Source organism: Panulirus ornatus, chromosome 48 (assembly GCF_036320965.1).
Source record: "Panulirus ornatus isolate Po-2019 chromosome 48, ASM3632096v1, whole genome shotgun sequence".
NCBI classification, from domain to species: Eukaryota; Metazoa; Arthropoda; class Malacostraca; order Decapoda; family Palinuridae; genus Panulirus; species Panulirus ornatus.
The window spans coordinates 14,506,943-14,529,758 of NC_092271.1; the positions used below are offsets into that span (position 1 = coordinate 14,506,943).

General features: G+C 40.6%; 1 protein-coding gene across 6 annotated transcripts in view; it reads left to right on the top strand.

The window, feature by feature from the left end:
- LOC139764119 (uncharacterized) overlaps positions 1 to 22,816 on the top strand; it is a 181,096-nt gene that overhangs the window by 119,075 nt on the left and 39,205 nt on the right. For 2 of the 6 annotated variants that reach the window (XM_071690625.1, XM_071690629.1), the window contains exons 15-19: positions 3,402 to 3,530; positions 5,945 to 6,062; positions 9,015 to 9,085; positions 15,847 to 16,002; positions 17,811 to 17,957. In XM_071690625.1, the coding sequence (XP_071546726.1) occupies positions 3,402 to 3,530; positions 5,945 to 6,062; positions 9,015 to 9,085; positions 15,847 to 16,002; positions 17,811 to 17,957 (621 nt within the window). Of the gene's footprint in view, positions 1 to 3,401; positions 3,531 to 5,944; positions 6,063 to 9,010; positions 9,086 to 15,846; positions 16,003 to 17,810; positions 17,958 to 22,816 lie in introns of all 6 variants that reach the window. The other 4 variants (XM_071690626.1, XM_071690628.1, XM_071690627.1 and 1 more) reach the window with 4 other exon arrangements.

Sequence of the window (22,816 nt, forward strand, 5' to 3'; positions counted from 1 at the left end):
TTTTTATGGTATACCCCAGATGCTTCATGCCCTGGTTCAATCCATTGACAGCATGTCAGCCCCGGTTTACCACATCGTCCCAATTCACTCTATTCCTTGCACGCTTTTCAACCTCCTGCATGTTCAGGCCCTGATCACTCAAAATCTTTTTCACTTCATCTTTCCACCTCCAATTTGGTCTTCCACTTCTCCTCATTCCCTCCACCTCTGACACACGTATCCTTTTTGTCAATCTTTCCTCACTCATTCTCTCATATGACCAAACCATTTCAAAACACCCTCTTCTGCTCTCTCAACCACACTTTTTATTACCACACATCTCTCTTACCCTATTATTACTTACTTGATCAAACCACCTCACACCACATATTGTCCTCAGACATCTCATTTCCAGCACATCCATCCTCCTGCACACAACTCTATCTACAGCCCATGCCTCGCAACCATATAACATTGTTGGAACCACTATTCCTTCAAACATACCCTTTTTTGCTTTCCAAGATAATGTTCTCGACTTCCACTCATTTTTCAGTGCTCCCAGACACCCCCCCCCCCATGACTCACTTCCACTTCCATGATTCCATCCTCTGCCAAATCCACTCCCAGGTATCTAAAACACTTCACTTCCTCCAGTTTTTCTCCATTCAAATGTACCTCCCAATTGACTTGTCCCTCAACCCTACTATACCTAATAACCTTGCTCTTATTCACATTTACTCTCAACTTTCTTCTTTCACACTTGTTACCAAACTCAGTCACCAGTTTCTACATTTTCTCACCCAAATCATCCATCAGCACTGTATCATCAGTGAACAACAACTGACTCACTTCCCAGGCTCTCTCATCCGCAGCAGACTGCATACTTGCCCCTCTTTCCAAAACTCTTGCATTCATCATCCTAACAACCCCATCCATAAACAAATTAAACAATCATGAAGACATCGTGCACCCCTGCCACAAACCAACATTCACTGAGAACCAGTCACTTTCCTCTCTTCCTACTCATACACATGCTTTACATCCTCAATAAAAACTTTTCACTGCTTCAAGCAACTTGCCCCCCACACCATATATTTTTAATACCTTTCACAGAGCATCTCTATCAACTCTTATCATATGCCTTCTCCAGATCCATAAATGCTACATACAAATCCATTTGCTTTTCTAAGTATTTCTCACATACATTCTTCAAAGCAAACACCTGAACCACACATCCTCTACCACTTCTGAAACCACACTGCTCTTCCCCAATCTGATGCTCTGTACATGCCTTCACCCTCTCAATCAATAACCTCCCATATAATTTCTCAGGAATACTCAACAAGCTTATACCTCTGTAGTTCGAGCACTCACTTTTATCCCCTTTGCCTTTGTACAATGGCACTATGCAAGCATTCCGCTAATCCTCAGGCACCTCACCATGAGTCATATATTTATATATTTTTATTTTGCTTTGTCGCTGTCTCCCGCATTAGCGAGATAGTGCAAGGAAACAGACGGAAGAATGGCCCAACCCACCCAAATAAACATGTATATACATACACGTCCACACACGCAAATATACATACCTATACATCTCAACGTATACATATATATACACACACAGACATATACATATATACACATGTACATAATTCATACTGTCTGCCTTTAATTTATTCCCATCGCCACCCTGCCACACATGAAATAACAACCCCTCCCCCCTCATGTGCGTGAGGTAGCGCTAGGAAAGGACAACAAAGGCCACATTCGTTCACACTCAGTCTCTAGCTGTCATGTAATAATGCACCGAAACCACAACTCCCTTTCCACATACAGGCCCCACAGAACTTTCCATGGTTTACCCCAGACGCTTCACATCCCCTGGTTCAATCCATTGACAGCATGTTGATCCCGGTATACCACATCGTTCCAATTCACTCTATTCCTTGCACGCCTTTCACCCTCCTGCATCTTTCCACCTCCAATTTTATCTCCCACTTGTCCTCGTTCCCTCCACCTCTGACACATATATCCTCTTGGTCAATCTTTCCTCACTCATTCTCCCCATGTGACCAAACCATTTCAAAGCACCTTACCAACCAGTCAACAACAGTCACCCCCTTTTTTAATAAATTCAATTACAATACCATCCAAACCCGCTACCTTGCTGGCTTTCATCCTCCGCAAAGCTTTTACTACCTCTTCTTTGTTTACCAAATCATTCTCCCTAACCCTCTCACTTTGCACACCACCTCGACCAAAACACCCTATATCTGCCACTCTATCATCAAACACATTTAACAAACCTTCAAAAGACTCACTCCACCTCCTTGTCACATCACCACTACTTGTTATCACCTCCTCATTTGCCCCATTCACTGATGTTCCCCTTTGTTCCCTTGTCATACGCACTTTATTTACCTCCTTCCAGAACATCTTTTTATTCATCCTAGAATAACTCTCATTTGCCCTCTTTTTCACCTCTTGCACCTTTCTCTTGACCTCCTGCCTCTTTCTTTTATACATATCCCACTCATTTGCATTATTTCCCTGCAAAAATCTTCCAAAAAATTGTCAAAAGATGTAAAATAGTACTTTGCGGTATATTTGTGGATGATTGGAATAAACTGAATAAGAATATGGTTAATGCAGAGAGCATACAATAGTTTGAAAGGTTGTATGATAGCAGAGAATGCTCAAGAGATGGGGCCTGAGTGTAAAACTCCTTCCCCATTCAGTGCAAATAGGTAATTGTTTAACAACTGACAACATATGATTTACACTATTCATTCTTGCCTCTTGAAATTTCTTTGATTGAGTGTTATATGCTGTGCACTATTCCTTCCAGGTGGTAAAATCTTGTACATAAAGAAATTTCATGAGATGAGGCTTGATGAGCCTAAAACTCTCCCCCCATACTGTAAAAATAGGTACAGTAATTTCACAGACATACCCAGAGTGCAACTACCATAGAGAAGACACTGAGCACTCGCTAATCAATTATTTATATCTCTGACACCCATTCCCTCCAGGAACTCCCATTGAGGGGTGGCCACGGCAAAAGAGTCTCCACTTAACCAGTCCTTACATGCCTCCCTTGCATACTCATTTGCCATGCACTTTCTGCACACAGACACACACACACAATATCACAACATTTTATGACCTGTGGTCCTGACTGGTGGATATAGTCAGCTTCCCGGGTGCTGCAGAAACCTCAAAATGATATGAGGGATTCTTGGGGCAGAAAGGTGAGGTAAGTTATATTGGTGATGTATGCAGTGATTACAGAAACCAAGTTTTCTCAGATTAACCTAACCTTTGGTAGAAGATCATATCTTGTCCATAGAAAATTTTTCATATTCTTTATGTGAAACTAGTCTTTATATATTAATAAAGAATGTCTCTTTTTATTTCAGGAGGAAATTGTAATCCTGAAGAATGAAATGGAGAATGTAATACATGAACAGAAGCAAGCAAAAGAAGAGGCTGATGTAGCCATTAAAGAGAGTGTGCAAGCAAAGCTTGAATCAGATGGAAAGGTAAAGGTGTGTAAAATAGAAGATAAAAAAGTGTTCACTGTTTTCTACAGTTAGTATTTATTCTTGGTCTTTTTCTATTGTTTCCTGTAAGGGCTGAATTATTTTTTCTTTTTTTTCTTAAATCAGTGAATTGAAAATTATTAAAAACAATTTAGGAGTTTGTCTAATTCCATATCATGTACAACTTGGGTTTAAGGTTTAGAAACACATGCAACACAAATTTTATTTTTATCAAAGTTACAAATATTTTTAACTCCTTATTGTGTAAGACTTGGATTAAAGGTATAGAAACACATAGAGTGCAAAAATTTCTTATCAAGCTTAACAAAGGTGTATGACTAACTTAAATTTGGTTGAAACTGTGGGAGAGGTGAAGCTTGATTCTCTCAATGCTTGTACTTGAGAAATGAAGCCAGATTTTCCTGGTTCTTCTACGGAAAGAGAGGTCGCTGGTGATGTTTCTAATTAGTGAGTCCAGGTAAAGTGAAATTTGTGGTAGCTCCACCCACTTATAACCTAGCCAACCCTACATCTGTTCATATGTCACCTGTATGCTGGATCTGCTACTGAAGTCATACCCCCTTGTCCTTACTGCCAATTTCTGCCTCTGCATTGCCAGGTTTTGCTTACCTAAACTGGAGTTCACCAGTTATGGAGACCCTTTTCCTGTGGCCACCCCCATGAGAGAGCTCTTAGTGGAAACAGGCATCAAAGATATAGATAGATAGATAGATGGGTAGAACTTTAGATAAGAAGGTCTTGGAGCAACATAAGGATTATGCCACTACAGTGTTCTCCTCCCACTGACTTCGCAGTGGATTCTAGTCAATTCTGGGCTGGTAGAGACAACGTGCAGCACTTGGCACATATACTTTAGCAGCAGCTGGAAATCTGTTTTTCTTTTCATTTCAATAGGAGCCACTGACTGGGTAGAGATTAGATGGGATTATCAAATGCTGATTGAATGTTAGGATGAGTCAGCTGTGTCCTCCAGACTGTGTTCATCGGGTGTTGGTGGAAGGAGAGAATAAGGTACATCCTTAAGGCCATCATCATGTTGCAGGTAGTTGTACTGAAACAATCTTTGTCTGTAGTACGGGCTGGCAGTGATATTCTGGGGGCAGAACTGATGTTGCTAGAATCTGTGTAAGACAAGAATAGGGAAGGGCAATAGTGGAATGTAGTGGGGAGGTTGACTCAGTCAGGTCCTTTGGTGTTTTTTAAGCATTCTTCTGGCAGTCATTTGAGAGTGCTTCCCACTTGCTAAGTCAGTCATTGGTGAAAAGTGTAGGTGTTTTGGCCACAACATTCAGAAGGCCATGTTGGGTTGTTTAAGGGAATGTGATGTGTCTTGAAGTACTCATCAGTACACATCCCAAGACCTCATTCTCTACACCATGTGCATACCATTTAATTTTCTTTATCATTCTCTTCTTACTCTGGAACTTTCTTTATACCATTGCTCTTTTTCCTTTAGGTGTCACTGGTTCCAGAAAGGGTTGTGACAAACTATCCTTGGTTACCAATCTGCCCTAGGTTTGGCTACCAGTACAAAGTTGTGGTTGGTGGGGTTAGCCTCATGTGCTGTCCTCCTTTATAACATAGTTCCACAAAAACTACTCTCTGAGTCATTTATTTCTTCACATGTCTCATGTTAATGTTTTTCACATTCCCCACAAATGGATACATAAGTTTTTCTTAGGTTATCCAACAGTCTACATATACTCTGCAGGGTCTCCATGTAGGCATGACCTCAAGTTGATGGCTTTACACTTATAATGTTGATTGTAGAGATACTGAATAGAGTAGAATTTTCCTAGCACCTTTCTGGCCATAGAAGAGACTTCCATAGGTTACTGTTGGTATGATACATCAGCTGGCTATTTAAACAGAGGCAGAAAAAGTTTAATTGTCATTTAATAGTGGGTAAGAGTTAAGGGTTCTGACTGGGTATCTGGCTTGAATAACTTTTCTGGTATGCTGTAACATAAATAGAGCTAAAATAACCTCTCATTCTACATTTCATTCCTGGGCTCATCTCCAAGGAACAATTATCCATTATTAGCTCTAAAGTAAATCAAGTGTAACACATTATGAATGCTGAGCTGACAGACAGACAACTATATTTTCCTTCCCTCCTGGTCTCTGATGATGGACTGACCATGATCTAAGACACTGGTCAACATAGAGGGCCCTCATGTCCAGCCACAACCTCCCTTCCCAGTCTGGCAGTACACCTACTACTTTCATGGATATACACTAAAATATACATAGCAGATAGTTTACAGATTTACAGACTTGATTATACTTTTGGTACTTAAAAGCATTCAATTAACTGGATTACGAGTCGGTGTTGTAGATAACCAACTTTTGTTGTTGGACTAATTTCTAGAATTGAAAATATTTTCTTTCACTTGCAGGAAATGGTTGACCTTTTAAATAGATATAAAAATGATAAAGAAGCAAAATTAAAAGAAGTTGAACAGCAGCTTCAAAATAGCCAAACACAAGTTAAGCAACTCATTTCAGAAAAGGCAAGTAGATGATATGCAGAAAAAATTTCCATATGAATTTAAAAAGATTTTTTTTCCATATGTATTTGCTATTTCCTGCATTAGTGAGGTGGTGTCAAGAACAGGTGACTGAGCCTTAAAGGGGAAAAAAAGACCCAGTTGCCAACTTTTTTTTTCTTTGCATTAAAAATTCTCTCTCTCTCTCTCTCTCTCTCTCTCTCTCTCTCTCTCTCTCTCTCTCTCTCTCTCTCTCTCTCTCTCTCTCTCTCTCTCTCTCTCTCTCTCTCTCTCTCTCTCTCTCTCTCTCTCTCTCTCTCTCTCTCTCTCTCTCTCTCTCTCTCTCTCTCTCTCTCTCTTTGTGCCAAAATGCCACATTACATTTCTATGCAGTCACACGTAAAAAAAAAAAAAAAATCTTTTAACTCCATTGTGGGATTTAAGTAGCATTGTTGACAAATCATCCTGTAGGTTTCAGCTCAGCCAAAAAGACACATTTCTGAGAGGAGTGCCATTGATGCAGTCTTAAGTAAAGGTCTCAGAAACATTTACTTAAAACTCCTTTCCTTATCTTTAGAGAGCCAGGAAAGATCCAAGAATGTGCTGTTCCTAAGGCCTCAGTCTAGCAAAATTGACAAATATCATTGAAGTGATTGTGATGTAAGGAGAAAACCCCAAAAAATTAACATTAAAATTCTGTTCCAGGCTTAAGATAGCATTATTAACAAGTCCAGTAATAACAAGTTTGAAAACACTTGGTTTCAAAGGTCTCAGCTTAGCCAAAATGAAATACATTACATAAATGAATATGATTTCTGCAGGCGTAGGGAAAAGTACCGTTAAAGCTCCATTCAGAGCTCTAAATAAAAGTTGAGAAATTGGTTTAACACTTGGTTCCAAATATCTGAAGACAGCTAAAATGGTACACTATGTAAATGATGTTATCTACACAGTCATAAGGAAATTCACATGAAAATTATCCTTGAAACTCTGTTCAAGGCTTTAAAGAGCATTCTTGAAAAAGATAGTGATTTCAGAAAGTTCTGGAAAATCATGTTTTGAAAGTTACACCTCACCCAAAATGACACACAGTACTAGTGTGAATGTGATTGATGCATTCATAAGTAAAAAGCACAAAAATCATACCGTCAAAACTCGGTACAATATTCATATTTTTTCCGCATCATTGTGTAGATCACTCTCATTTAGGAAATGTGTTTCATTCTTGTTTAGCTAGGGCCTTCGGAACTGGATCTTCAGGACCCTTTTATTACTGGATTTTTCTGTGAAGTTGGCTAGAGCTTAGTTTTTTTATCATTCATTTAAGAACATGTCATTTTAGTTGAGCAAAGACCTTCAGAACTGGAGATTCTGGGATTTTTAGTCTCTGGATTTGTCAGTAAAACTGTTAATGAAGAGCTCCAAACAGTTTTTATGTTTTTAATGGTAGGTAGTAGTTGGTTGGTAGACACCAGCCAGGGAGATATATTACTGGTACTATCCACCTGCTTATCAGGAGGGCTAGTGACAGTTGCATAATGAGCCAGCACTTCATTGTTTGTTAAGTTGCACTACTCTGACCCAGATAGCTATCTTTTCTTTTTACCTCACGTGCATGGACTGCTAGCATTCTGTCCACAAACATACAGTCTCTCTTTGTTACACATAACACTTAACAACACTTAACTCATACATTTCACTCTTCATAAGTCCAGATTTTCCTGCTTTGAGTGCTATGTAATAGCTCTGCCTTTTAGCAAAATGATAGGAGCAGTAGATAGGTAGGAATTTCTGGCAAGAGCATTAGGTTGAAGTGGGTAGGAACATTAGTGGGAGAATTAAGTAGAAGTAGTAGGTTGGAACATTAGATAGACATATTGGGTAGAAGTAGTTGATAGGAACATTAGATAGGAGCCTCTGGAAACACTGTACTAGAGTTGCACTCTGCTAGTAGCCCATTAAGGGTGAGGCACTAGAGGCTAAGAAGCAGTACTGGAGTTCACCAATTATGGACTCTTTTTTGCCACGGCCACCCTTTTGAGGAATTTCCTGGAAGGAACAGGCATTAGAGATATAGATAGGCAGATAGATGTCATTTTGGTTGTGCTGAGGCCTTCTGATCTAGATATGGATATGCAGATAGATGTCATTTTTGGCTGTGCTTAGGCCTTCTGAACTAGATGTTACTTGCCGATCTGTCAATAATACTATTTAGAACCCTGAACTTTTATTACTGGACTGTTTGATACAGTATCACTCCCAAGTATTTGAATGCTTTCATAGCTATAAATTCTTCAGCAGACAGACTTCTAACATGGTAGTCTGCCATTTGTAGAAAACAGGACTCTTTTTCTTGTATTTACTAGTTATATTCTTGCACACATCATCAGAATTACCTACCATTGTATCCATTTTCTTTTATTCAGTTAACAGAAGAGCGCCATCTGGATATGACAGTTGTGGTAATTGATATTCGGTTTTACCATGATTCTGCATTACATTACCATCATCCAACTCCTCTCATATCATGTAAAGGTGTATATTTCAAGGTAATACCAGGCATTTAGCTGCTTGTAACTACTGATATGGGAAAAGTGTTTTACAGTCATATATCTTTGTGCTTCTTTTATTCCTTTGGACCCCCTTTTATTTCTTCGGCTTAGGACTTAATATTCTTTACTTTTGCCCATCATACAACAATATTTTCAGAAAGATTCAGATTTTTACATATCTTTTTAACCATCTTCTACAAATCGTCATTCCTCCGTCATATTCCCATTCTTTATTCCGCAACCGAAACTTTCAATACTTTTTATTCTTTTGTTTTCTTATTCCAAGAAGTTACTCAGAGCTTTACTTACCTTATCCCCTACTCACTACTTGTTTCCTGTTTTTCACTTTTTAGTGTTAAAATGTCCTGCATTTGTGATACTTATTATGTTTAGAAGATTGAAAATTTTTAATTCATATTCACAGGAAGATCTTATGAGTGAAATTAGTACATTGAAGTCAGATGCAGAAGAACTTAGGATGAAAATACTTAGTCTGCCGGTAAGTAGAGTTTTTATAACTTGGTTGAAGTTAACCATCATTTGGGTACCAGTATTACAGGCCTAGTTTATAATCCTTTAGTAAATATATTTTGAATACAGAAAATAATTCAAACATTGAAAAACAAACCTCTCTGTAAGTATATGGGATATTACTTAAATGTTTGAAATTGTAAAGGGTTACTATAGATATCCATATCAATCTAAATAGAGATAGCATGAGGGAAGAAGTGTCAGGATATCCTTGTCATCCTTATTAGATATTAATGCTCAGTTAGTCCCAAGGATGTAATAAATTTTCTTCTAAAGGTGTTCTGCCTTTAATAGATTTAATTCTATAGGGAGCTTGTTTCACCATTATTACATCTCCCATTTCTGTGTCATAAACAACTTGTCAGTTTGGTTAAGTACTTCTCCAAAGATAGCTTCTATCTTTCTTTCTTTTAAACTATTCGCCATTTCCCGCATTAGCGAGGTAGTGTTAGGAACAGAGGACTGGGCCTTTTTTGGAATATCCTCACCTGGCCACCTCTGTTCCTTCTTTTGGAAAATTAAGAAAAAAAAAAAAAAAAAAATGAGAGGGGAGGATTTCCAGCCCCCACTCCCTCCCCTTTTAGTCGCCTTCTACAACACGCAGGGAATACGTGAGAAGTATTCTTAATCCCCTATCCCCAGGGATAGCTTCTATCTATCTATCTATATTTCTGATGCCCATTCGCTTTGGCAACTTCCATTGAGGGGTGGCCACGGCAAAACTCTCCACTTATCCCTGTCCTTACATGCCTCCCTTGCATACACCATTCCACACATTCTCCCACTATTTCTCTCCCTCCACTATTCCTCCACCCTATTTGCCCATGTCACAGATGGCCTTCCACTCTCATCAGCCCCTTTAGTTGCACCATCATACACTCACCTTGTAAACTCCCAGTCTTGCATTCTTTCCACATGTCCAAACCACCTTAAAATATTATGTTTCACCTGTTCCACCACTCCACAATTCACTCCCTTTGCCTTCCCTGCCATACCACATCTCTCATACACCCTTTCATTTCTTCCTTCATTCCATCTAGTCACACTACATGCCCTTGTCAAATAGCTCATTTCTGCAGCCTGGATTCTTTGACCACCTCAGCGCCTTATTCCATGTCTATGTTTCAGCTGCATAGGTCAGGGTTGGAGGACTGTGCTGTCCCTTAATGCTCTCCTCACTCTTATACTTATACCTCTCCCATTCATTATTCCATTGAGGGACGTAGTGACTCTTCTACCCTGTACTGCTCTCCTTCCATATCACCACACTTTCCCAAGACAGCTCCCAGGTACTTAGATTCCCTTACTTCTTCCAGTCTTTTTCTCCCATATCCATAGCATAATTTAGTACACTTTCTTCTTTCACTCTATATGGTTTTACAAAATCTGTACTTTCACTCTGTTTCCTTTGAAACACCATTACTTACATTTACTTGCATTTACCTTAAATCACCAACACTTGCACTCAACTCAAAACACTCTTACATCCTTCTGCAACTCCCCTACACTCTCGGCAAACAACACAGTATCATCCACAAACAGGCTTGCCACTAGCCACCATATCTCACTGCACCCCTTTTCCCTAGTTTTGCTTTCATCTCTTATCACTCCATCCATTATATATATTTGTATTTTATTTTTTATTTTGCTTTGTCGCTGTCTCCCACGTTAGTGAGGTAGTGCAAGGAAACAGACGAAAGAATGGCCCAACCCACCCACATACACATGTATATACATACACGTTCACACACGCAAATATACATACCTATGCATCTTACCGTATACATATATATACACACACAGACATATACATATATACACATGTACATAATTCATACTGTCTGCCTTTATTCATTCCCATCACCACCTCGCCACACCTGAAATAACAACCCCCCCCCTCATGTGTCCAAAGTAGCGCTAGGAAAGGACAACAAAGGCCCCATTCGTTCACACTCAGTCTCTAGCTGTTATGTAATAATGCACCGAAACCACAGCTCCCTTTCCACATCCAGGCCCCACAGAACTTTCCAAGGTTTACCCCAGATGCTTCACATGCCCTGGTTCAATCCATTGACATCATGTCGACCCCGGTATACCACATCGTTCTTTTCTTTCTTTCTTTCAAACTATTCGCCATTTCCCGCATAAGCGAGGTAGCGTTAAGAACAGAGGACTGGGCCTTTGAGGGACTACCCTCACCTGGCCCAATTCTCTGTTCCTTCTTTTGGAAAATTAAAAAATTTACTCTATTCCTTGCACGCCTTTCACCCTCCTGCATGTTCAGGCCCCGATCACTCAAAATCTTTTTCACTCTATCTTTCCACCTCCAATTTGGTCTCCCACTTTTCCTTGTTCCCTTCACCTCTGACATGTATATCCTCTTTGTCAATCTTTCCTCACTCATTCTCTCCATGTGACGAAACCATTTCAAAACACATTCTTCTGCTCTCTTAACCACACTCCTTTTATTACCACACATCTCTCTTACCCTGTTATTACTTAATCAAACCACCTCAGACCACATATTGTCCTCAAACATCTCATTTCCAGCACATCCACCCTCCTGCGAACAACTCTATTCATACATGCTGCCTATATCCATTCCTGCCACAACCCCGCTACACATGAAATGGCACCCTCACCTCCCCCTGCGTGCAAGCAAGGTAGCGCTAGAAAAAGACATTCGTTCACACTCAGTCTCTAGCTTTTATGTGTAATGCACCAAAACCACAGCTCCCTTTCCACATCCAGGCCTAACAAACCTTTCCATGGTTTACCCCAGATGCTTTACATGCTCTGGTTCATCCCATTGAAAGCATGTTGACCCTGGTACACCACATTGTTCCAGTTCACTCTATTTCCTGCACGCCTTTCACCCTCCTGTATGTTCAGGCCCCAATCGCTCGAAATCTTTTTCACTCCACGCCTTTCACCCTCTTGTATGTTCAGGCCACGATCGCTCAAAATCTTTTTCACTGTATCCTTCCATCTCCAGTTTGGTCTCCCACTTCTCCTCATTCCCTCCACCTCTGACACATATATCTTCTTTGTCAGTCTTTCCTCACTCATTCTCTCCATGTGACCAAACCATTTCAATACACCCTCTTCTGCTCTCTCAACTGCACTCTTTTTATTACCACACATCTCTCTTACCCTTTCGTTACTTACTTAATCAAACCCCCTCACACCAAATATTGTCCTCAAACATCTCATTTCCAACACACTCACCCTCCTCCACACAACCCTATCTATAGCCCATGCCTCACATCCATATAACATTGTTGGAACCACTATTCCTTCAAACATACCCATTTTTGCTTTCCGAGATAATGTCCTCGCCTTCCACACATTCTTCAACGCTCCCAGAACTCACCCTTTCTCCCACCCGGTGATTCACTTCCGCTTCCATGATTCCACTGTTGCCAACTTCCCTCCCAGATATCTAAAGCACTTCACTTCCAGTTTTTCTCCATTCCAACTCACCTCCCAATTTACTTGTCCCTCAACCCTACTGAACCTAATAACCTTGCTCTTATTCACATTTACTCTCATCTTTCTTCTTTCACACACTTTACCAAACTCAGTCACCAACTTCTGCAGTTTCTCATCCGAATCAGCCACCAGCGCTGTATCATCAGCGAACAACAATTGACACTTCCCAAGCCCTCTCACCCACAACAGACTTCATACTTGCCCATCTCTTCATAACTCTTGCATTCACCTCCCTAACAACCCCATCCATAAACAGATTAAACAACCATGGAGACATCACGCATTCCTCTGCCGCAAACCGACATTCACTGGGAACCAGTCACTTTCATCTCTTCCTACTCATATCCATATAACATCCTTAATGAAAACTTTTCAATGCTTCTAGCATCTTACCTCCCTCACCACATACTCTTAATACCTTCCAAAAAGCATCTCTATCAAGTCTATCATATGCCTTCTCCAGATCCATAAATGCAGCATACAAATCCATCTGTTTTTCCAAGTATTTCTCACATACATTCTTCAAAGCAAACACCTGATCCACACATCATCTACCACTTCTGAAGCCACACTGCTCCTCCCCAATCTGATGCTCTGTACATGCTTTCACACTCTCAATCAATACCCTCCCATATAATTTCCCAGGAATACTCAACTAACTTATACCACTGTAATTTGAACACTCATTTTATCCCTTTGCCTTTGTGCTGTGGCACTATTCATGCATTCCGCCAATCCTCAGACACTTCACCATGAACCATACATGCATTGAATATCCCCACCAACCAATCAACAATACAATCACCCCCCCCTTTTTTAATGAATTCCACAGCAATACCATCCAAATCTGCTGCCTTGCTGACTTTCATTTTCCGTAAAGCTTTCACTACCTCTTCTCTGTTTACCAAATCATTCTCCCTGACCCTCTCACTTCACACACCACCTCGACCAAAACACCCTATATCTGCCACTCTATCATCTAACACATTCAACAAACCTTCTAGTTAAACTACTCACTCCATCTCCTTCTCACTTCACCACTACTTGTTATCACCTCCCCATTTGCCCCTTTCACTGATGTCCCTATTTGTTCTCTTGTCTTACACACTTTATTTACCTCCTTCCAAAACATTTTTTTATTCTCCCTAGAATTTAATTATTCTCTCTCACCCCAACTCTCATTTCCCATCTTTTTCACCTCTTGCACCTTTCCCTTGACCTCTTACCTCTTTCTTTTATACATCTCCCAGTCACTTGCACTATTTCCCTGCAAAAATCATCCAAATGCCTCTCTCATCTCTTTCTCTAATAAACTTACTTCTTCATCCCACCACTCACTACCCTTTCTAATGTGCCCACCTCCCATCTTTCTCATGCCACAAGCATCTTTTGCGCAAGCCATCACTACTTCCCTGAATACATCCCATTCCTCCCCCACTCCCTTTACGTCATTTGCTCTCACCTTTTTCCATTCTGCCCTCAATCTCTCCTGGAACTTCCTCACACAAGTCTTCCTTTCCAAGCTCACTTACTCTCACCACTCTCTTCACCTTAACATTTTCTCTTCTTTTCTGAAAGCCTTTACAAATCTTCTTCTTTGCCTCTACCAGATAATGATCAGACATCCCTCCAGTTACCCCTCTCAGCACATTAACATCCAAAAGTCTCTCTTTCATGCACCTATCAATAATCACTTTATCCCATAATGCTCTGTAGCCATCTCTGTTTTTAAACCAGGTATTCCCAATCACCAGTCCTTTTTCAGTACACAAATCTACAAGCTCTTCACCATTTCCATTTACAACACTGAACACCCTACGTACACCAGTTATACCCTCAACTGCCACATTACTCACTTTTGCATTTAAATCACCCATCTCTTTGACCTGGTCTCGTGCATCAAAGCTCCTAACACACTCACTCATCTGCTCCCAAAACACTTGCCTCTCATGATCTTTCTTCTCATGACCAGGTGCATAGGCACCAATAATCACCCATCTCTCTCCATCCACTTTCAATTTTACCCATATCAATCTAGAGTTTACTTTCTTACACTCTGTCATATACACCCACATCTTCTGCTTCAGGAGTAGTCCTTTCCTTTGCTGTTTTCCTCTCACCACCCCTGGCTTTACTCCCAAGACACTCCCAAACCACTCGCAAATATACATACCTACACAGCTTTCCATGGTTTACCCCAGACGCTTCACATGCCCTGATTCAATCCACTGACAGCACGTCAACCCAGGTATACCACATCGATCCAATTCACTCTATTCCTTGCCCTCCTTTCACCCTCCTGCATGTTCAGGCCCCGATCACACAAAATCTTTTTCACTCCATCTTTCCACCTCCAATTTGGTCTCCCACTTCTCCTCGTTCCCTCCACCTCCGACACATATATCCTCTTGGTCAATCTTTCCTCACTCATTCTCTCCATGTGCCCAAACCATTTCAAAACACCCTCTTCTGCTCTCTCAACCACGCTCTTTTTATTTCCACACATCTCTCTTACCCTTACGTTACTTACTCGATCAAATCACCTCACACCACACATTGTCCTCAAACATCTCATTTCCAGCACATCCATCCTCCTGCGCACAACTCTATCCATAGCCCACGCCTCGCAACCATACAACATTGTTGGAACCACTATTCCTTCAAACATACCCATTTTTGCTTTCCGAGATAATGTTCTCGACTTCCACACATTCTTCAAGGCTCCCAGAATTTTCGCCCCCTCCCCCACCCTATGATCCACTTCCGCTTCCATGGTTCCATCCGCTGCCAGATCCACTCCCAGATATCTAAAATATAAAAAATACTCAGATATAAAAAATACTCAGAAGATGTATAAGAAAAATATGGATGTCAGATGAAATTATTAGAATAGAATTTTTCAGTGTAAGAGATTATAGAGTAAATAATTGTTACAGGTGTATGTAGAGAATGCAAGAAGACAGCTGTAAACTTTAAAGAAGATTCCCAAGTCAGGTTACTTTTAAGGTGTAGAATAGAATCTAGTGCTTGGATTATGTAACTTAAGTCAGGTATCACAGGAAAGGGTGTGAAATTAAGAGAGATGAGATGTGATTACATACCTACAATTAAGAGTCAGCATTAGACACCCATTGCTATAGTTAGTAATTGTAAAAAAAAAATGCAAAAATATAAGTCACAAGCTTTTGTTTTCTCATATGTAGATTTCATTACCTCATATCTTATTGTCTCCTTTAGAGCAAGAATGAAGAAACGCCTGAATTAAATGTGAATGACGTAACCTTTAAAACACCTAGTCCAGCAGAGTACCTCCAATCTGCAAGTACTTTAGCAGAGCCACAAATACTCGAATCAGCATGCATGCCAAAAGTTACAGAAATTAATCCATCTCAAGTAAGTTTCTTTATTCATAGCTTATTGAGCTCTGTCAGAATTTCAAAATGAACCTGGAAAAAAGTAAGTAATGAAAGTAGTGTAGTATCAGCAATGAAAGATGTAATACCAAGTTTAGTGAAAATTGGATGGGATGTTTTACACCCACACAAGCAGTGTGGTTTCAGAAGTGGTAGAGGATGTGTGTATCAGGTGTTTTCTTTGAAGAATGTTTGTGAGAAATACTTAGAAAAACTGATGGATTTGTATGTAGCATTTCTGGATCTGGAGAAGGCATACGATTGGGTTGATAGAGATGCTTTGTGGAAGGTCTTAAGAGTATATGGTGTGGGAGGTAAGTTGCTAGCAGTGAAAAGTTTTTACCAAGGATGTAAGGCATGTGTACGAGTAGGAAGAGAGGAGAGTGATTGGTTCTCAGTGAATGTCAGTCTGCAGCAGTGGTGCATGATGTCCCCATGGTCGTTAATTTGTTCATGAATGGGGTGGATAGGGAAGTAATTACAAGAATTTTGGAGAGGGGCAAATATGCAGTCTGTTTGGGATGAGAGGGACTGGGAAATGAGTCACTTGTTTGACGATGATACAGCTTTAGAGGCTGATTCAAGGGAGGAACTGCAAAAATGGGTGACTGGGTTTGGATAAGTGTGTGAAATGTGAAAGTTTAGAGTAAATGTGAATAAGAGTAAGGTTGTTAGGTTCAGTAAGGTTGAGGGACAAGTTAATTGGGATGCAAGTTTGAATGGAGAAAAACTGGAGGAAGTGAAGTGCTTTAAATACCTGGGAGTGGACTTATTAGCGAGTGGAACCCTGGAAGTGGAAGTGAGTCACAGGGTGGGGGAGGGGGCAAAGGTTCTGGGAGTGATGAAGAATGTATGGAAGGAGAGAACGTTATCTCAGAGAGCAAAAGCAGGTATGTTTTAAGGGAATAGTAGTTCCAACAATGTTATGTGGTTGCAAGGTATAGGCTATAGACAGGTTTATATGGAGGAGGGTTGATGTGTTGGAAATGAAATGTTTGTGGACAGTATGTGGTGCGAATTGGTTTAAGTAATGAAAGGGTAAGAGAGATATGGGGAAATAAAAAAGAGTATTCAGGACCTGAAAGCCTCCTTCACTTTATCCTCCTATCTTTGAGGTCTATTCCTCCATCTTGCATCCTCCACTTCTAGCATTTCTCATCCTCTTATATATATGAATCATATTAGTTATGTCAATCAGACTGTGATTATTATTATGCCTTTCTTTTGAACAGTGATTCCTTACTCAATCAACCCTTCTTATACCACATATTGTCATTAGGCTTTTAATTCCCAACTTGTCTACCTTCTTCCTTTCATTTGCATTCAAGCCTCAAGACTTGCATCCATGCAACACTGTCAGGACTACTATATCTTCAAAACAGACCTATCTTTTCCTTGACAAACACTTGTCTCTTTCCACTTACTCTCTATTATACTTAGCATCTTAGCCCTCCAATTCCACCCTGTGACTCGCTTCAGCTTCCTTGGTTCCATCTGCTGTTATTTCAACTTCCAGGTTCCTAAAGCACCCAGATTCCTCCAGGTCATCCCCATTCAAACTTACATTTAAACCATCCTTTCTCATCATCTTGCAGCCCAGCATTACCATACTTTTGTTCACATTTACCCTCAGCTTTCCCTTTAAGTATTTGAAGTTTTCCTCCAGAGATGTGTCATCTACAAATAGCAACTGATTCACTTCTAATGTTCTGCCACCCACAATATGTATGAAATAGGCTTTTGTATTGGCTGAGTGTTCACATATGTATTAATGATTTATGATAACAGATACAACAGCCAGTGACCAGTATTTTGAAGACAGGACGACGCACACTTCTACCTCCTGAGCACCAGAAACATGTAGTATTTATGACTCCATCTGTTCCTGGTGAGACTCACTCTGGTGAATCAAGCTCTGATGCATATACTTTTGAGGTGAGTTAGAATTCTTATAATTTGAAAGGAGCATAATCAACATCACTCCTTAAGTCCCCAGTTTAGAGAGCATAGTCATCATCACTCTTCTCTTTTCACTCTCAGTTCAAGTTAGTTTGCCTACCCATATGTTAAGAACATATATTTCTCTCCAGGGTCAGTTTTTTCCTTGAGCTATAAGGGAATTTAGGAACCTCAAACCCCCCCACCAGTTAAGGTTAATTCCTCCTGCCCTTAGCTAACCACCCAGACAGCAGTTCTGGCTGTATCACATTTTGAAACTCCCTTTCATTCAGCAGTCACTACCCAGTGATGACATCATTGTTCTTATAGCCTTCAGGTTGCATGAGGAAGACCACCTCATAATTCTCCAGATCTCCAAACCCATCAGGTATATCCCTGTTAGATAACTTTAAGTAGGGGCCATATATCTTGTGGAGTGTGTATGGTCTTGGATTTGTTGTTGAATAAATTTGGAAGGATTTTCTTTTAGGTTGTTTAGTTTGCTGATAGCTCAGGAGTCAAGCTAGTTACCATGATAAGTATTCCTAGATTTTGCTAAGTTGAATTATATATTCTTATTATTATATGATTCCAGGACTTCATCCATAAACAAATTAAACAGCCAATGAGACATCACATACCCACCTTCACCTGGACTTACCATCCTCCCAACCTTCTCGTTTACATGCCTTACTTTCTTGATGAAAACTTTTCACCATTTGTACTAGTTTTGGTCCCCCACATCATATATTCATAAGACCTTCAACAAGGCATCTCTGTCACCCATCATATACTTTCTTCAGATACATAAGTACCTCATATATATCCTTCTGTTTCACTATCTCTGTTACACATTTTTAAAGCAAACACCTGATCCACACATCCTTTGCCACTTCTGAAACCTCATTGTTCTTTCCCAGTCTGATGCTTTGCTCATGCTTTTGCCCTCACAATCACAAATCTTCCATGCGGCTTACCAGTTACACTCATTAAACTTGTACCTCTTTATTTTGAACACTTTCCATGACTGTCTTGGTCTACATGCATCCCTGACCCAAATACTGCATCTGCCATCCTATCATCAAACACATTAAGAACTTCAGAGTACTCACTCCATCTACCTCTCATCTCATCATTACATGTTAGCACTTCTTCATTAGCTCCTTTCCAAAACATGATTGTCGCTGAAGTTTACTGATACTCTTTCACCCCAACTCTCATGTGCCCTCTTTTTCAGCCCATTCAGCTGCTCTCTCTTTTACATCTCCCAATTATTTCCACTCCTGGTAAATATCACCCATATACTTCTCTTCTCTTTCACTAATAACTTTACTTCATCATTCCACCACTGACAAACCCTTTCCACCTGCCTGCCTCACACCCTCTGCATGACACACACTTCCCCAGCAAAAGCCAGTATTGCTTCTCTAAATACTTCCCATGCCTCACCCTTTTCCTCTTCTTTGTATGTAGCTAATTTACTGAAAAATTTAGAATTGGTATTTTCTTTTTTGTTGGTGAAATTTCACTTTTAGATAATGACCTTTAAATCTTACGATACACTCAAAATGTTAAGTGGTGCTTTCCACAGTTTTATAGTACTTGGCAAAATATTTTGTTCGTACTTGTCCCCAATTTCCTGAATTAATGAGGTAACACCAGGAACAGATGAAAAGAGGCTGCATTGACTCACTTCCTTTCTTTAGCTGTCATGTGTGATGTGCTGAAACCACAGCCCCCTATGTAGAGCCAGACCCCACAAACCTTTCTGTTGCTTCTCCAGGTCCTTCACATGCTTTGGTTTAGTCCATTGACAGTGCTTTGTTCCCATTACCCCACATATCTCCAATTCACTCTATCCACATATGTTTACTAAGATATTTTTACATTTTTGAGAAATGCTTCAAAAACTTTTTTACTCTGATAAAATGCTGCTGAGTTTGAATGGAGAAAAATTGGAGGAAGTGAAGTGTTTTAGATATCTGGGAGTGGATCTGGCAGCGGATGGAACCATGGAAGCGGAAGTGGATCATAGGGTGGGGGAGGGGGCGAAAATCCTGGGAGTGTTGAAGAATGTTTGGAAGTCGAGAACATTATCTCGGAAAGCAAAAATGGGTATGTTTGAAGGAATAGTGGTTCCAACAATGTTGTATGGTTGCGAGGTGTGGGCTATGGATAGAGTTGTGCGCAGGAGGATGGATGTGCTGGAAATGAGATGTTTGAGGACAATGTGTGGTGTGAGGTGGTTTGATCGAGTGAGTAACGTAAGGGTAAGAGAGATGTGTGGAAATAAAAAGAGTGTGGTTGAGAGAGCAGAAGAGGGTGTTTTGAAGTGGTTTGGGCACATGGAGAGGATGAGTGAGGAAAGATTGACCAAGAGGATATATGTGTCGGAGGTGGAGGGAACAAGGAGAAGAGGGAGACCAAATTGGAGGTGGAAAGATGGAGTGAAAAAGATTTTGTGTGATCGGGGCCTGAACATGCAGGAGGGTGAAAGGAGGGCAAGGAATAGAGTGAATTGGAGCGATGTGGTATACCGGGGTTGACGTGCTGTCAGTGGATTGAAGCAAGGCATGTGAAGCGTCTGGGGTAAACCATGGAAAGCTGTGTAGGTATGTATATTTGCGTGTGTGGACATATGTATATACATGTGTATGGGGGGGGGGTTGGGCCATTTCTTTCATCTGTTTCCTTGCGCTACCTCGCAAACGCGGGAGACAGCAACAAAGTATAATAAATAAATAAAATATAAAAATGCTGCTGAAATATTTTCACCATTTAATGGAATGCTGTTGATATTGGATGTTAATATGCTAAGAGGTGCAGGTGGAGGGATGTCTGATCATTATCTTGTGGAGGCAAAGGTGAAGATTTGCAGAGGTTTTCAGAAAAGAAGAGAAAATGTTGGGGTGAAGAGAGTGGTGAGAGTAAGTGAGCTTGGGAAGGAGACTTATGTGAGGAAGTACCAGGAGACTGAGTGCGGAATGGAAAAAGGTGAGAGTAAAGGATGTAAGGGGAGTAGGGGAGGAATGGGATGTATTTAGGGAAGCAGTTATGGCTTGTGCAAAAGATGCCTCTGGCATGAGAAACAAGGGAGGTGGGCAGATTAGAAAGGGTAGTGAGTGGTGGGATGAGGTAAGATTATTACTGAAAGAGAAGAGAGAGGCATGTGGATGATTTAAGCAGGTAAATAATGCAAATGACTGGGAGATGTATGAAAGAAAGAGGCAGGTCGTCAAGAGAAAGGTGCAAGAGGTGAAAAAGAGGGGAAATGAGAGTTGGGGTGAGAAAGTATCATTAAATTTTAGGGAGGATAAAAAGATGTTTTAGAAGCTAGAGTGAATATAGTGCGTAACACAAGGGAACAAATGGAAACATCGGTGAAGGGGGCTAATGGGGAGGTAATGACTAGTAGTGGTGATGTGAAAAGGAGATGGAGTAAGCATTTTGAAGGTTTGTTGAATGTATTTGATGATAGAGTGGTGGATATAGGGTGTTTTGGTCGAGGTGGTGTGCAAAGTGAGAATGATTTGGTAAACAGAGAAGAGGTAGTGAAAGCTTTGCGGAAGATGAAAGCCAGCAAGGTGGCGGGTTTGGATGGTATTGCAGTGGAATTTATTAAAAAAGGGGGTGATTGTGTTGTTGACTGGTTGGTGAGGATGTTCAGTGTATGTATGACTCATGGTGAAGTGCCTGAGGATTGGCAGAATGCATGCATAGTGCCATTGTACAAAGGCAAAGGGGATAAAGGTGACTTCAAATTACAGAGGTATAAGTTTGTTGAGTATTCCTGGTAAATTATATGGAAGGGTATTGATTGAGAGGGTGAAGGCATGTGCAGAACGTCAGATTGGGAAAGAGCAGTGTGGTTTCAGAAGTGGTAGAGGATGTGTGGATCAAGTGTTTGCTTTGAAGAATGTATGTGAGGAATACTTAGAAAAACAAATGGATTTGTGTGTAGCATTTATGGATCTGGAGAAGGCATATGATAGAGTTGATAGAGATGCTCTGTGGAAGGTATTTAGACTATATGGTGTGGGAGGCAAGTTGGTAGAAGCAGTGAAAAGTTTATATTGATGTAAGGCATGTGTATGAGTAGGAAGAGAGGAAAGTGATTGGTTCTCAGTGAATGTCGGTTTGCGGCAGGGGTGTGTGATGTCTCCATGGTTGTTTAATTTGTTTATGGATGGAGTTGTTAGGGAGGTGAATGCAAGAGTTTTGGAGAGAGGGGCAAGTATGCAGTCTGTTGTGGATGAGAGGGCTTAGGAAGTGAGTGAGGTGTTGTTCGCTGATGATACAGCGCTGATGGCTGATTCATGTGAGAAACTGCAGAAGCTGGTGACTGAGCTTGGTAAAGTGTGTTAAAGAAGAAAGCTGAGAGTAAATGTGAATAAGAATAAGCTTATTAGGTACAATAGGGTTGCAGGACAAGTAAATAAGGAGGTAAGTTTGAATGGAGAAAAACTGGAGGAAGTAAAGTGTTTTAGATATCTGGGAGTGGATTTGGCAGCGGATGGAACCATGGAGGTGGAAGTAAGTCACAGGGTGGGGGAGGAGGCGAAAGTTCTAGGAGTGTTGAAGAATGTGTGGAAGGCGAGAACATTATCTTGGAAAGAAAAAATGGGTAAGTTTGAAGGAATAGTGGTTCCAACAATGTTATATGGTTGCGAGGCGTGGGCTGTGGATAGAGTTGTGCGTAGGAGGGTGGATGTGTTGGAAATGAGATGTTTGAGGACAATATATGGTGTGAGGTGGTTTGATCGATTAAGTAATGAAAGGGTAAGAGAGATGTGTGGTAATAAAAGAATGTGGTTGAGAGAGTAGAAGGGGATGTATCAAAATGGTTTGGTCACATG